General features: G+C 38.4%; 1 protein-coding gene across 4 annotated transcripts in view; it reads right to left on the bottom strand.

Moving 5' to 3' along the window:
- Positions 1 to 16,242, bottom strand: part of LOC126353875 (phospholipid-transporting ATPase VD) — a 357,121-nt gene that overhangs the window by 21,240 nt on the left and 319,639 nt on the right. For all 4 annotated transcript variants that reach the window (XM_050003064.1, XM_050003065.1, XM_050003062.1 and 1 more), the window contains 5 exons: positions 7,617 to 7,881; positions 6,198 to 6,311; positions 5,940 to 6,094; positions 3,947 to 4,149; positions 3,733 to 3,856 (listed from right to left, as the gene is read on the bottom strand). In XM_050003064.1, coding sequence (XP_049859021.1) covers positions 3,733 to 3,856; positions 3,947 to 4,149; positions 5,940 to 6,094; positions 6,198 to 6,311; positions 7,617 to 7,881 — 861 coding nt within the window. The remainder of the gene's footprint in view (positions 1 to 3,732; positions 3,857 to 3,946; positions 4,150 to 5,939; positions 6,095 to 6,197; positions 6,312 to 7,616; positions 7,882 to 16,242) is intronic.

Here is a 16,242-nt window from a genome sequence, read left to right as displayed (position 1 = left end):
TTAACCCATTATTCAAGACAAAAACCATCATGTATGAACATTACAATTTGGCTGAGGTCACCCTATCAGCAAGTCCACCCATTCTGCACACTCTTTTTTTATATTGTACATACAGCATTCTTTTATTAGAATAAAAACAGCACAGATACAAGTTGTTATACTTTACATTTTACAAATTGCAACATGCAACAACAATGTAGTTTTGTAGCCAAGTGGAGAAGTGCAGCATGTAAATGTTATTTGTCATGATAAGGCATGTTGTTCAAGGCTTCATGTATAATCATTCTAACTTTTATATTGATCTTTACATTTGACTAAAAAAAAAGCATCATTTCAAAGTGCTTTTAGAATCAATAAGAAGATGACCGATTGTGTAATTACTGGAACATATAGTGTTCGCTACAATTATCAAAAGAATGCAGTGAACATTCTCATTCATCAGGAGAGCCACAAGTGAAGGGCAATCATTCCAGCATCTATGGTTTCCTGTGGTAATTTTTTTAAACAAAATTTTTATTCTTCAAATTCATAATAGCAATACAAAAATGAGAAATTTGACATTATGCATTCATCACAACCCTTTCAGGTAGTGCGACCCGGTAACTGAGTGTGTAAAATCAAACTATAGACCATAATATTTGGTGGTTCACTCCCAATTCAGTCTTAGGGATTTTCCAGTAGTTCTAACTAAGTTTGCTCTGATGATGCTTTGTATGTGTGAAAAATGATTAGTGGCACAATGTTTCAGACACCAAGTTAAAGTACTCCTATTACTGTCAGAGTGGAGCAATGCACAGATTAAAGGAAAATAAAAACATACCATATCAATGGTATCTTGCCTAGTAAGCCACTGACAAGATCTTTATAACAAATTGAGGCCACACGGGTGGGCTGATGGTAGCAGTTTCAAGCATTTACTTTATAGGTCCCACTATTGCCCGTCATCTTCTCTGGTTTCCATCCAAATTATTATTGCACCTATTGGGGTGAAGTGACCAAATTGTGACAGATGGAAGTGTTTCAGACTACAACTGACTGATGTTCAGATTACAAAATAATATCTCTTTTTCAAAGAAGAATTCTCTACCAGGAAACCCCTGCATGGAAAGCATTTTCTAACTGTGTTCCAGAAACTACCTGCTAATTCTATTGCTGTTCAATTACTACTGCAGGATGTTGTAATGTGGCTGATGAAGAAACAACAGTGAAGCGACCAACCCCAGGTGTGATGTACATACTGACCTTTAGGTATCAAACAAGACAGACGATTCATAATTTCTGATAACTTTGCCATTCTTAATTTTACTAAAAAATGAGTCTACAAATGTTATTACACTTACACTTACAAGAACATGTTTATGAATGTCAAAGAAATATTAATTCATATAAAACTGTTTCTATAGAACCTTTTAGAAAATACATCTAATACAAAGTCTCTCAAATAACATCTTCAAATTTTAGACTTCAAAAACAACTGTTGTACAATGATAATCACCCAAACAAGAATCTATATAAATATTAGCATTAGAAATAACAATACAATTAAATGTTAATTAGATTATTTCTGACATAGTTAAGTGCCTGTTAATAATCATGTTAATAATGATACACAAATTTAATTGTTCTCCGATATTAATAGTCGGGCAGCTGAGCCCACACGAGTGAACATGTGAGACAGAATATATATTTCATTAAAACTGATGTAAAAAGTTATGTTTCAATGTCGTGTCAAAATGTCTAGGTCATTTATTAGAGATCATAAAGTAGTTCCTACACACATGAGTATTCAGTCTCTTTTTTTCTGCAGCAAAGTGATTACAACACTCACCTCAGTGACAAAGGAATCTGAAGTTAAGTAACAGCATCATAAGTATTCCCTACAACTTCAGTCAGTAACTGAAGAAAGATTCACAATTTATTTTTGAACCCTTGTACAAGTCACTTCTACATCAATTTTGTGTGTTATTTGTAGTGAGTTGTTATGACATCTATCTATCGGTTGGATTATTCTTCCATTTGTTGACAAGACATTATTTTTGCTCGGAAAATGGTGAAAATACTGACAAAACCATATTTCTATAATGTTCAAATATTACTACTTTCTTCAGGTGTAACTAGCACAAAATGGGTTGGCATGCTTCATTGGAATAAATCTGATACACAGACTGGACCATTTAGCCATGATAGTCAAATATTATCCATGCTGCATGTTGCCACCACCTGAAATATTAGTGCTGTGTATGATGTCAAATGCAATGTCAGTTCTGTGAGCCAATTTTTATGCCACTATTTATTGTTGTGCTGTTATCCCACACTGTTGCAAGGTCAGCATGGTCAGTTTATAGGGTGACCAGAAGCCCGCCCTTATTACTGTGTACAGTGATTGTTGTCATAGTCAGGAAGCAATCATTGAATACTGTGCCCAACACATGTGTTACCATTTCAGCCAGTGCTATTTTCTGGGGAGCTCCGTTTCATTTGAGACACGCTTTACAGTCATTAATTTTTTTTTTTTTACAAATGTTCACGTGATATTTGCTTTATTTTCAACTGACAGCAGGCACAGCTAGTATAGGCTACCCACCAAGTGGTCCTGTTGCACACATTCTGTGCATGCCCAATCCACTTGGTCAACCCCGCCCATGTGCGCTTGTCCAAAGCAGTACGAATGTGTATGCTACAGCCTGGCTACCTGATTTAAGTATTGAGCCGTGCTGCCTCTATGACAGTTCATAATTGTGAAAGTGTTGTCATTTCAGATATTAGAAGGTATCCCACAACTTTTGTCACCTCATAGTACAGTATAAAAAATTACTAAAACATTTAAACAGACAAACTTCCACAGTATGGATATAGCACTGATAAAAAAGGAAATTACACTTCATTATAGTATTATTCCTCACTAGAAGCTTTTGTGTAGTAACTGCTATTTTTGGGTAACAACATGGAAAACATGCATTTAGAACTGTATACTACAGATTAAATCAGATACTTAAGTTTATGGCAAACATGTCTCAACCAAATTATTTATGTTTAAAAATATTGTAAATAACTAAACATTACACAGTTTGCTTGATGGATTTCCCATTCATTACATAAATTATTTAAATCTACACACAATGAAAACATGTTGGATTCTGACTGTTACAGAAGGAAAAGTTGTTTAGTAAGTTTTAAGGATTAAAAATTTCCATTAGATGGCAACTAGCAATTTAAATCTGATCCTTACTGTATAGCCACTGATGAGAAATTTCTAAAAATAAAATATCTTTACTTTTGCAACTGTATTTACAGATATTTCATAGTTAAAAACAGCATTCATAACATACAACTTATAAACGAGTAAAAAATAGATTGCCATTCATCGCACAGTCTCAACAGTAAAAGAATGAGACAGAGCACTTTTTTTTTATTTTCCAAAGTAATTAACTCTTTTTTGAAGATCAAGACAGTAAAAAGAAGTAACAAGAATCCAAAATCCTCTTTAGACCAGTGTTCCAAAAAATCAATGATTTATTTTCTTACCCATTTTACAGCCTTCACAAAAGAGTTTGAGGCTTAAAAACCCAAGAAAGGCCTTTCTTGCAGTTACTGCCAATTCACGTTAATTTTTTTTTCCCAAGAATGTGAATTTTGTACATACCATGTAATTTAAATTATTCTAAACTGTACGTCCTGGGAATGTATTAATTTGCTTTAGTTTATTAATAATATTTTAAAGCCAAAACGTACCAATAGCTATAGGAGGGAGTGATGTGAAGAGAAGGTTATAGAGCATCAGGTACATTTGGTCAATCATCACTGCTCCAGAGAAACCACAATAAAGCTGGTACCAAAAAATGAGAAATACAAAAGTCTGAAACAAAAGCATAAATATTTTGGAAAGTTATTCATGTCCCCAAATGTGTCTTACAGAACAGATCACCGAGTTATCATTCAAACTCACAGCATTTTTATAAAAGAAATATAGCACCATCCGAGCTAAACGGTCATAGCACCAGTGTCCATGCACCAGAAGCAGCCTACCAAGGAACTTGAATCTTGATAAGGCAAAGTCAGATGCCATCACAGCCTGCCGACCTTCCTGGCCAGATATACCAATTCCAACATCAGCTGTCTGGATCATTGATACATCATTAGCACCATCACCTAAAACAGAAGATGAATTCACTTCATAATGACTACTAAATGAAAGTACCACAGAAAAGACAATAACAATACATCCCCGATCCATTAACAGCACAAAGTGATCGAAAAGATTCCATACAGAATCACCATTGACAGATAAACTTTCAAACAGCAGTTAACAAAGGGTGCAGTCAAAAACCATTATTTTTCTGAACGTAAAAACTCAGAACTGTTATCAGTGATTGTTAGTTACAAATGCTACTACAGAATGAACAGCAGGTAGCTTTTTATCCTTTTATCTTATGCTAAACAGTAGTCAAACAGTTTTAAAAATGAGGAAAAGTTCTATGAATTTGTGTGTCAATTTAGTTCAAATAACTGCAGTAATATTTCATACATTCCTGGAAAAAATTGCATTTTTCACAACCTAGGATACATTCCCAAAGATATTGCTTCAAAACAAATCACTCAAAAAGGACTCAAAGTATTTGCGACTATTCTCAGTTAAAATGATATACTTGAGATATGAATTGAATTAAAATGACCTACTGTATTTTCCCATTTAGTAAGTGCAGTACATAATTATTCAACAATTTAACATCTTTGAGAACAGTTTACTAAAATGATAAAACACTGAAGACATCTCACATGTTTCAGTTTCAGGACTGTCAATGAGGAATATGCAAATGAAATTATCATATGTTTGCTTTCTTTATAGGAAATGCTTCTTTGTTACCAATCCTTTCAACCAAAGCCCCAAACCATGCGTCTCCCAATTCTTACCAACATACAATGGCAACTGCCCCCCCCCCCCCTCACCATCTAACTAGCCACTGGTCACATTCCAGGAATTCCTTATCTCCAACTTGGCCTCACCATCCTCCCCACAGGTCCCTTCCCACTAACACCATCCTCTCACCAGATAAAGGACAGCCATTCACAACCCAAAAAGAGACCCTGACTTAATCATCCTCCCTGCAGACAAAGGCTCTGATACTGTTGTGGTGAATCACAGTGACTACCTGACAGACTGTCTTTTGCCAACTGTCTGACTACTCCAACTACGGCTCAGCCATAGTGATTCACTCTAGGGAGTTCAACATAACCTCCAATCCCCACTCACATTCTTAAGCCCACCAAGAATCTCCCCCCCCCCCCCCCCCCCCAGCATCTAACTTCCAAAATCCATAAAGTAAACAGTCTTTGAAGACCCAATGTAGTTTATGTGCTGAAAAAAGAGAAAGAGAGTGTTTTAAGCAATTCTGCTACCTACTGCTCTTTCCCCATTGCTTTTTATGATTTTTTAACAATTATGCTTCCTCTTGCTCTTTCCCCGGTGCTAAGGGAACTGTAGGTTTGTGTCATTGTGTCAATCTATCTGATAAGTTAGTGCCATTTAGTAATTAAGCATGAACATATTGTTTCCATAGCCAGTTCAGACTGAGTAGGTCTCATTATTAGTGTTTACACAAGTGGAGATAACTTTGGGACTTAACATCTGAGTTCATCAGTCCCCTAGAACTTAGAACTACTTAAACCTAACTAACCTAAGGACATCACACACATCCATGCCCGAGGCAGAATTTGAACCTGCAACCCTAGCGGTCGCGCGGTTCTAGACTGAAGCGCCTAGAACCACTCGGCCACACCGGCCGGCTAATAATATTTTCAGAAATGCATTTAATAAGAGTGGATGTCTCACCTGCATTCCATTTAAATAAAACAAGTAAAAATATTACACAGAATATACTGTTTTCAACCAAAGCCAAACCATTTTTTTTCAGCTGTTTATCACAAAAACAACAACATACCAATGGCAAGAGTCCGCATTTTTAGTTGCTCTTTGACAATTCGCACAATGTAGGCCTTCTGCAGAGGAGTAGTTCTGCAGCACAGAACTGACGTACAATACTGGGTCAATTTGAGGAAAGGTTTCTGCAGGTTAGAGCGCCTGTCCAGAATATACCTGTAATGAAGAAAGAAACACAGTTCTAAATTATCATGCATTTTTCATCATTTTTCGTCAGAAGACTGCTTCATTGTGATTATTGACGAAGACCTGAACTTACGTTAATGTCTTCCCATCAACCACCATAGCATGCCTGAGGCCAGCTGAGGAACCTATGTTACCATTACCAGCAGAAGGTCTTGTAAAGACACCAACCTGGTTCAGCCCCCTGGAACTAAAATATGTTACATTAAGACCATTGTTTGTAGAATTCACTAAAAAACAGTAAGAAACTTGTATGATGTCACTGGAAAAACCCGAAGTAATTGGTACTGCTACCTCTGACATGACACTAGGGTAATCCAAAGTTCAGGGCAGAATTGACATCCAAATATAATTAAACTAATCTACTGTAGCTGAAAACGACACCTGTTGCAATGGAATCCTCTGTGAGTTCTAAGTTTACCAAGTGGCTTTAACTAAGGCACAGTGCATCTGTTAGGACATGAAACATTATACTGCTGGACAAACACAAAAGCAAAAGTTAATTAATTCACATTATTACTATCCATTCTCAATCTGCTTAAAAGCTACCTATGCAGTACATCAACTGCAATCTCCGTCTAGCAGAATTTTCACACGACATTCAAGCAAACACAAAAGTTAACAGTTTCCAACCACTGCAGTTCTTCAAAAAACATGATCTGAGAAGAAAAGCCAATGTAATATGGATGCATTATTTGCTTCACTAGTTTCACTACATACTTCCTTCCACAATTAATACCAATTTGTTTTAAGCTTTTCTCTTTTACCACAGTCCTCTTACAATCTCTTCACTACTCTGTGTTTCTACCTCATGCCGTCAATCTTCCCATTATTAGTAACAGTGTCACAGGGTTTTAAACTTTAAGATCCCTACCTTTTGGAGCTGTACTCCCCACTCAAAGGCCAGCCTCTGCAAAACTTACTTTATTTTACATATGCTTCCATCTCAACCCCTCTTTACTTTTTTTGTACCATGTTGTCTTTCCAAATATTTGCAGTCTTTTAGCCAACTGCTTTCCTTGATGCAACACTTTGTATATGAGTTTCAGTCCTAAATGCCGAGTCTGACGAAATACAACATGCTCCCCTCCCCTCCCCACCCCTCTCCTCCCCCTCCCCTCTCACTTCCCTTGTCTGGTTTCCTACTATCTCCATGCAAATGCATCCTCATCTCTGCACTTCACAACACAGTTTTCTACAGCTTGGCCACCATTTCACAAGCTTCTCTAAGAGTGCTTAAAAAGACTGGTGCTTTTATTCCTGGGTTTACTATGCCTAGAGTATAGTACATTTTATTTTCAAGTTTATTTTCAAGACAGAACCGTCATCCTTCCCCTTTCTGGGAATGAAAAACAAGGGAAGGGAATGTTATAATGGAAATTCCTGAATTTGTTGATGTAATTGTGCATAATGGTGGAAATTTGTTACTGCAGTAGTCTCATCACTTTCTTCACAAAAAGAGATTATACAACACACAAACAGAAAATATACTCACGTGCTTGAGGACGATGTGCCAATAGAACTTTCCTGTTGCACTTTGGAGAGGTAGAACAGAATAGCACTTTCTGCTTGATCTCGTGATCGAGCTGATAACTTAATTAGTTCCATTTGAGGCTGAAAGAGGCGTGCTGAATATGCTACATTGATAGCAGTCTCTGGTTTGTCACCTGTTAGCACCCAAACAACAATCCCAGCACTAATAAGTGCAGCAATTGTTTCAGGAACACCCTCTTGCAGTCTGTCTTCAATGCCAGTTGCTCCTGTAAAGAAATAAATTCTTACTTAACCTTTTTTTTCCACCTCAGTGTATTTATGTTAAGGAAAATGATAAGCAAAGAGAGAAAAATAAATGCAAAGAATTAAATGTTATACAATTATATTCCAGGTTGTGATGCATAATACACGGAGTTAATCAGAAAGAAATTACAACTGAATGAAGATATTAAGAAATTGTCTTGCATGAGTCTGTAATGAGGGTAGTTACTAAGACAAAAACTTAATGGTCTACTTTCCTGTGTTCAGCACAATATTTTGGCAACCGACCCAACCATCATCTTAAGATGTTCCCAAGTTTGACGGTTATGTGTACTCACTACATGAACTCTAATCACACAGAAATATTGTTGGTCTTATGCCTCTAACTGGTTTTGTGCTGCTGTTTAAAGCAATGAGAGACCAACAATATTGCACAATTTGCTTGGAGTCCAGGCAGTGAGAACACACAGCAGCATAGTCTGCAGTACCTTAAGGAGATACGGGATTAGCCTACATCTACATCTACACATGTACTCTGCCAAACCACCATGTGGGTACGCCCCATTGTGCCAGTTATTAGGGTTTCTTCTTCTTCCATTCATGTATGAGGCACAGGAAGAATGATTGTTTGAATGCCTCTGTGCATGCAGTAATTATTCTGATCTAATCCTCACAATCCCCATGTGAGTGATATGTGGGGGGGGGGGGGGGGGGGGGGGTTGTAGTCTATCTCTAGAGTAGTCATTTAAAGCTGGTTCTTGAAACATTGTTAACATACTTTCTCAGGACAGTTTACACTTGTCTTCAAGAGTCAATTCCTTCAGTATCTCTGTGACACTCTCCCACAGATTAAATAACTGTGTGACCATTCGTGCTGCATTCTCTGTATACATTCAATATCTCCTGTTAGTCCTACCTGGTACACGTCCCATTCACTTGAGCAATATTCTAGGATGAGTTGCATAAGTGATTTGTAAGCAATCTCATTTGTAGACTGCTTGGTTTATAGGTAGAGTACTGGGGAAGTGAAAGTTTACCACCTGCTTTAACACCCACAAACCTATGTGATCATTCCATTTCACATGCCTAAAAAGTGAAACACTCAGCTATTTGTACGAGTTGGCTGATTCCAACAGTGACTCACAGATATTATATTCACGGGATACTACATTTTTTTGTTTTTGTTTCGTGAACTGCAAAAGTTTACAGTTCTGAACATTAAGAGCATGTTGCCAATCTCTGCACTATGTTGAAATCTTATCAAGATCTGATTGAATATTTATGCAGATTCTCTCAGATAGTACTTCATAATAGGTAACTGAATCCTTTGCAAAAAGCCAAATTTTACTATTAATATTGTCTGCAAAATCATTAATATACAACATGAACAGCAATGGTCCCAACACATTTCCCTGGGGCCACACGCAAAGTTACTTCTACATCTGACAATGACTTTCCATCCAAGATAACATGCTATGTCCTCCCTATCAAAAAGTCCTCAATTCAATCACAAATTTCACTTGATACCACATATGATCCTACTTTTGACAATAAGTGTAGGTGCAGTACTGACTGAGTCAGATGCTTTTCATAAATCAAGAAACATTGTATCTACGTGGTTACCTTGATCTGAAGTTTTCAGTACATCACGCGAGAAAAGTGAGAGTTGGGTTTCATATGATTGATGTTTTTGAAGGTGTTACAGGAACTTTATGTTTTGGACTAAGTGTAGCTAGATGCAGTGCTGGTGAGTGCACTGCCTTGTGGTATTCACATCAGGTTGCTTCTTGTAACATGCATTATTAAGCTATGTACACAAATAAACACAGTATGTAGCTACACTTGGTTTTACACTGGCTCGCAGGATGCAAACATTTGAATGTTTACATCCTGTAAGCCAGTGTAAAACTAAGTGTAGCTACATACTGTGTTTATCTCTGGCCCTCCTCTCCATCAATGACTCACTTCCCTGCACCACTACCATTATATCCGTTGTCAAGGTTCAAGATTTTCACATACATTCTTATTTCTACAGCCTCCTTAATTACAGAAGCCATTGGAATACAAATGTGTGGGAAAATCTTCATCCATGACAGCAGAAATAATGTTAGTGGTACATGGGAGTGAGTTCTGAATGCAGAGAAGGGCCAGATGTATTTGTTGCAATGTTTACACTAAGGCAGGAGCAGCGGAACCACCGATGCGGATGCTGACACCTTCTGTGACAGCATGACATACTTGTTGACCAATCAGAAGCCATCTTTGGTCTTTTTTGGCAATCAGTTGCTCCTTACGAAGACATAAAAATAAAAAAAATAAAATAAAATAAAATAAAAACATAGGAGTATATTGTCAGAAGTGTCTGCTCAGATCACATTTTGCCACATTTTGTGAATGTGCATTTTAGGTGAGATATGGAGTGGAAATTTGTGAAAAACTGAGTGAAAACAATGCACTAAATAGCAGTTGATTGAGACACCAACCAGAGACATTAAACAGGACGAAAAATTTTGCAGATGACATGCTGTCAAAAAAATGACGAAAACAAGCACTAAAACTAGTGTATAACAACACAGTTCAGTTAGCGATGCAATTTTAATAAATAAAAATTTGACCCACAGAAGATGACACAGATGTCAAAACATGTCTGGGTAAATATAAAAATACTTGCAATATAAAAATATTTGCAAAATGCTGATTTTCAAAACAACCCAGTTTTTAAATTGCAAACATGGAAGAACATAAAGAGTAGCTTCAAATCTGCATAGTAAAATGAGCATGTATACTCTGTTAACATTTTTACAGTATGGTCTGGGACATCATTAACAACAGCTGAACATTTATTTTTCAATGACTTCGTGATACGTAGGAATTCATTTGGGTCTGCTGGTCTAAGAAAAAGGAATAAATTTTTTGCGTCACTATATTAAGTTTCTTGGAACTTTATATTCGATAAATTGACACATTTCTCCTTCATTAATTTACCACCAACTGCAGTACAGTATGCGTTGAAACTGTTGACAACTGTTTTAGCATCAGCGCCATCTGCAGAAATTTTTCTAATAGGGTGCACGATTCTAAGATCACCATTTTTGATATTACTGATTAAACTAGCCTGCATTTTAAAACCTTTTGTCAGATGTCTCGCTGAAAGTAGGTATTCTTGAATCAATCTTTTATGCTGATTCTAGGAATATTTACAATTTTTGTCTATCACATCAGGTTTTTACACAAAATAAGAAGTAATATTTTGACGATTTTCACTTCTGAGCCCACAAATATATTGTAACACACACAGTGAGTTTTTAACCAAAACACATTTAACAAATGAAAGATTTAAAAAATACTCTTCAGAGCTACCCTAATTTGTTTTAGGACTACCGAGTATAAAAACAAGAACTAAACAACAGTCCATAAATTTTTAAAATTTCACTTTTTTTACTTCCTTGTAGAGCCAGATTAGCTGCTCATTTTTCAAGGAGTTCCTTGTGGGGGATGGAGGAGGGGGGGGGGGGTGGCCATGTATTTAAAAAGTAGTAATTCATCTGAGTCCACAGACGCATCATGACACTGCACTCAACTGGTATCTGAATGTTGTGCTGGGGCAGTTGAATTTAATGAAACTAAATTTCTAAATTCATATTATTTGATGCAGACTATATTTCTTCCAACCGGGATGCAGGGGAACAATAGCACAGCCATAGACAATATTTTTATTCATTCTTCATTACTAGATGGGCATTATGTTAGTAAAAGTGTGAATGGGCTTTCAGACCATGATGCACAAATTTTAACACTATAAGACTCTTATCCTCAAACTAATGTCAAATATAATTGCAAACTATATAGGAATGTTAATTCAAAGACAATAGAGAGGTTTTTAAAACTCATCAAGGAACAAGAGTGGCAGGATGTTTATAGTGCCGATAACACAGATGACAAACATAGTGGTTTTCTAAACACATTTCTCATGCTCTTACAGAGTTGCTTTCCATTAGAACATTCTAAACAGGGTACTAGCAGTAGAAGGCAGCCTGGGTGGCTGATAGTGGGATAAGGATATCATGTAGAACAAAGTGGGAATTATATCAAATGTTGGAAGTAGTCACAATCAAGCTACAGTGGCCAATTACAATCAATAATGTAAGATGCTTAAAAATGTTATTAGGAAGGCAGAGAGTATGTGGAATGCAAATAGAATAGCTAATTCAAAGGATAAAATTAAAACCATAAGGTCAGTTGTGAAGGAAGTGCCTGGTCAACAGCACAAGGCTGACAATATAGTCAGTTCATAGTAATAATATTTCTGTTATTTATAAATCACATCTACGTACAGTATTTAACAATCATTTTCTGAGAATTGCTGGTGAATTAAATAAAAAATTTGAATTTCTACAGAGACTCCTATAACACTCTTGGCAAATGCCTTTCCAAGATTAATGTCTGGAATACTCCTCTGTGTTATTGACAAGAGGGAGATTGAGTCAATAATTAAATCACTGAAGACTAAGGACTCTCATGGTTATGATGGAATGCCATGCAGAATATTATATACACTCCTGGAAATTGAAATAAGAACACTGTGAATTCATTGTCCCAGGAAGGGGAAACTTTATTGACACATTCCTGGGGTCAGATACATCACATGATCACACTGACAGAACCACAGGCACATAGACACAGGCAACAGAGCATGCACAATGTCGGCACTAGTACAGTGTATATCCACCTTTCGCAGCAATGCAGGCTGCTATTCTCCCATGGAGACGATCGTAGAGATGCTGGATGTAGTCCTGTGGAACGGCTTGCCATACCATTTCCACCTGGCGCCTCAGTTGGACCAGCGTTCGTGCTGGACGTGCAGACCGCGTGAGACGACGCTTCATCCAGTCCCAAACATGCTCAATGGGGGACAGATCCGGAGATCTTGCTGGCCAGGGTAGTTGACTTACACCTTCTAGAGCACGTTGGGTGGCACGGGATACATGCGGACGTGCATTGTCCTGTTGGAACAGCAAGTTCCCTTGCCGGTCTAGGAATGGTAGAACGATGGGTTCGATGACGGTTTGGATGTACCGTGCACTATTCAGTGTCCCCTCGACGATCACCAGAGGTGTACGGCCAGTGTAGGAGATCGCTCCCCACACAATGATGCCGGGTGTTGGCCCTGTGTGCCTCGGTCGTATGCAGTCCTGATTGTGGCGCTCACCTGCACGGCGCCGAACACGCATACGACCATCATTGGCACCAAGGCAGAAGCGACTCCCATTGCTGAAGACGACACGTCTCCATTCGTCCCTCCATTCGCGCCTGTCGCGACACCACTGGAGGCCGGCTGCACGATGTTGGGGCGTGAGTGGAAGACGGCCTAACGGTGTGCGGGACCGTAGCCCAGCTTCATGGAGACGGTTGCGAATGGTCCTCGCCGATACCCCTGGAGCAACAGTGACCCTAATTTGGTGGGAAGTGGCGGTGCGGTCCCCTACGGCACTGCGTAGGATCCTACGGTCTTGGTGTGCATCCGTGCGTCGCTGCGGTCCGGTCCCAGGTCGACGGGCACGTGGACCTTCCGCCGACCACTGGCGACAACATCGATGTACTGTGGAGACCTCACGCCCCACGTGTTGAGCAATTCGGCGGTACGTCCACCCGGCCTCCCGCATGCCCACTATACGCCCTCGCTCAAAGTCCGGCAACTGCACATACGGTTCACGTCCACGCTGTCGCGGCATGCTACCAGTGTTAAAGACTGCGATGGAGCTCCGTATGCCACGGCAAACTGGCTGACACTGACGGCGGCGGTGCACAAATGCTGCACAGCTAGCGCCATTCGACGGCCAACACCGCGGTTCCTGGTGTGTCCGCTGTGCCGTGCGTGTGATCATTGCTTGTACAGCCCTCTCGCAGTGTCCGGAGCAAGTATGGTGGGTCTGACACACCGGTGTCAATGTGTTCTTTTTTCCATTTCCAGGAGTGTATTTACTGTGGCGCACATGTTAGCCCTGTACTTAGCCATATTTGTAATTTTTCCTTTAGAAATCCTGAAGAATTAAAGGACTCAGTAGTAAACCCGCTTTAGACCTGTTTCTATGCCATCAGCGTTTGCTACAGTTATTGGAAAGGCTGTGTGTAATGATAATTGATCATTTTATGTAACATAACTTGCTATCAAATGTACAGTTCAGCTTTAGAAGTCGTTTAACAACTGAAAATGCTATATTCTCTTCTCTGTGAGGTATTGGATGGGTTAAACAAAAGGTTTCAAATAGTAGGAATATTTTGTGATTTAACTAAGAGGGTTTGATTGTAATGAACACAAAATATTGCTCCATAAGTTGGACCATTACGGAATACGGGGAGTAGGTGACAATCGTTCCACCTCTTACTTTACAACAGACAGCAAAAGGTCATCATTTACAGTGTTGAGAATGGCTGTGATGTGGGGTCTGAGTGGAGTACGGTAAATGGGGTGGGTGGGTGGGCCCCAGGGATCAGTAATGGGGCCACTCCTGTACCTTATTTATACAAATGATATGCCCTTTAGTATTACAGGTGGCTAAATTATTTCGGTTTGCTGATGACACTAGGTTGGTAGTAAAGGATGTGTGCAACACTGGCTTGGTTTCAAATAGTGCAGTTCATGGCATAAGGTCATGGTTTGCAAAAAATAAAATAATGCTAAATCACAGTAAGACTCAGTTTTTAACACACAATTCAACACAATCCGACATTTTAATTTCACAGAATGAGCATATGATTAGTGAAACTTAAAAGTTCAAATTTCTAGATCGTGGAATGCCCACATTCAGGATCTTGTTCAAAGACTGCTATTTTTATTATTTGAATGGTATCTGAAATAAGTGATTGACACGAAAATTAATCCACTTTGCTTACTTTCATTCGGTTATGCCATATGGTATTATATTTTGGGGTAACTCTTCCCATTCTAAAAGGATATTTTTGGCCCAGAAACGGGTGGTCTGGGTAGTAAGTGGTGTGTAAGTTCGCAAACCTCTTGTTTACCCCTGTTCACTAGTCTGGGTATTTCGACACTGGCCTCTCGATATAAATGTTCTTTAATGTCATTTCTCGTTAACAATATCAGCTTATTCCCAAGAATAATCAACTTTCACTCAGTTAATATTCGGCATAAATCCAACGTGCATTTGGATCAGACTCCCTTAACTCTTGAGCAAAAAGGTGTGCAGTATACTGCTGTATCCATTTTCAATAAGCTAACACCAGAATTTTAAACTCTTAGCAGTAATCCACAAGCTTTCAAATCTAAACTGAAGAGTTTCCTCATGAGTCACTACCATTCTGTTGAGGAGTTCCTTACAAAATTATGCTGATTCTTATTTTATATTGTTGATTGCATGTACTTAAACTTATGTCTTGACTTTTTTTGGGTTCATAAATATTTTATTTTTATTAGTTATTCCTTTTATGTTGCAATTTCATGTACTGACATGTTCCATGACCTTCAAGATTTGCTCCTCAATTTGATCCTAAGGAACGTGACATGTAAATCAATAAAATAAAAAGCCTTGTATACAATGACTGACTGTCTTCAACATCCAACAGTGTCGACCAACATAGCTGCTGTCCAGTGCCACTGGTACCCCTTTTTAAGATCTCGGTGAAAAGGTTCACTCTGCTCTTCAATATAATGTCCCAAATTTCTGGAAAGTAGTCGACATGTGAGAGTAGAAAGTGACTTTCACACTCCTGTTATGCAAGATCTTTGCTATTTCACAGGACGTTCTCAGTAACTGATCTGAAGGCGGTCATGCACCTTTTCTCTTTTCTTCATTGTCTTCTCGGAATCTTCAACTTTCATCAATTTCTTTATCTGAGGACTAAAAGAACTTCCTTCTTTCAGTTTGTCTTGCGTGGTGAAGGAAAATGTTTTGGGATGGTACTTGATATAGGGTCCAATTTTATTTGTATAGGTGAAAACAAAACTCTTTCTGTTCTACAAGCAGTTCATGTAGGATATTATTTGTTATAGGCACAAAATTTCTTCGCTCTGACCAAACTCCCACACTCCTAAGTTTTTGCCTTAACCGACTGTCCAATTCGCATAGAAAGCAAAGCATTTTTGTGAACCCAATTTGTTGTCCCAGTAGTATCCCAATAACTTTGAAGTCACTGCAGGTAAGCCAAATGTGTTCCTCATCCAGGATACTTATTAAAAGTATCTTGATCTTCTCCCACAACACTTTCATTTGAACTGAATGGGCCAGAAGAACGAACCCTTACACATTTCCATTATGCAGTAACATGCCTTTCAGGCTCCTCATTGACGAACCAAGAAAATCTCCACTGTGTAGGATAATGTTCAATGTCATAAGTGCATTAACTTA

This window comes from Schistocerca gregaria, chromosome 3 (assembly GCF_023897955.1).
Source record: "Schistocerca gregaria isolate iqSchGreg1 chromosome 3, iqSchGreg1.2, whole genome shotgun sequence".
Classification (NCBI taxonomy): Eukaryota; Metazoa; Arthropoda; class Insecta; order Orthoptera; family Acrididae; genus Schistocerca; species Schistocerca gregaria.
Note: the sequence above shows the minus strand (reverse complement) of the source record. Positions and strands in the feature narration are given on the sequence as shown.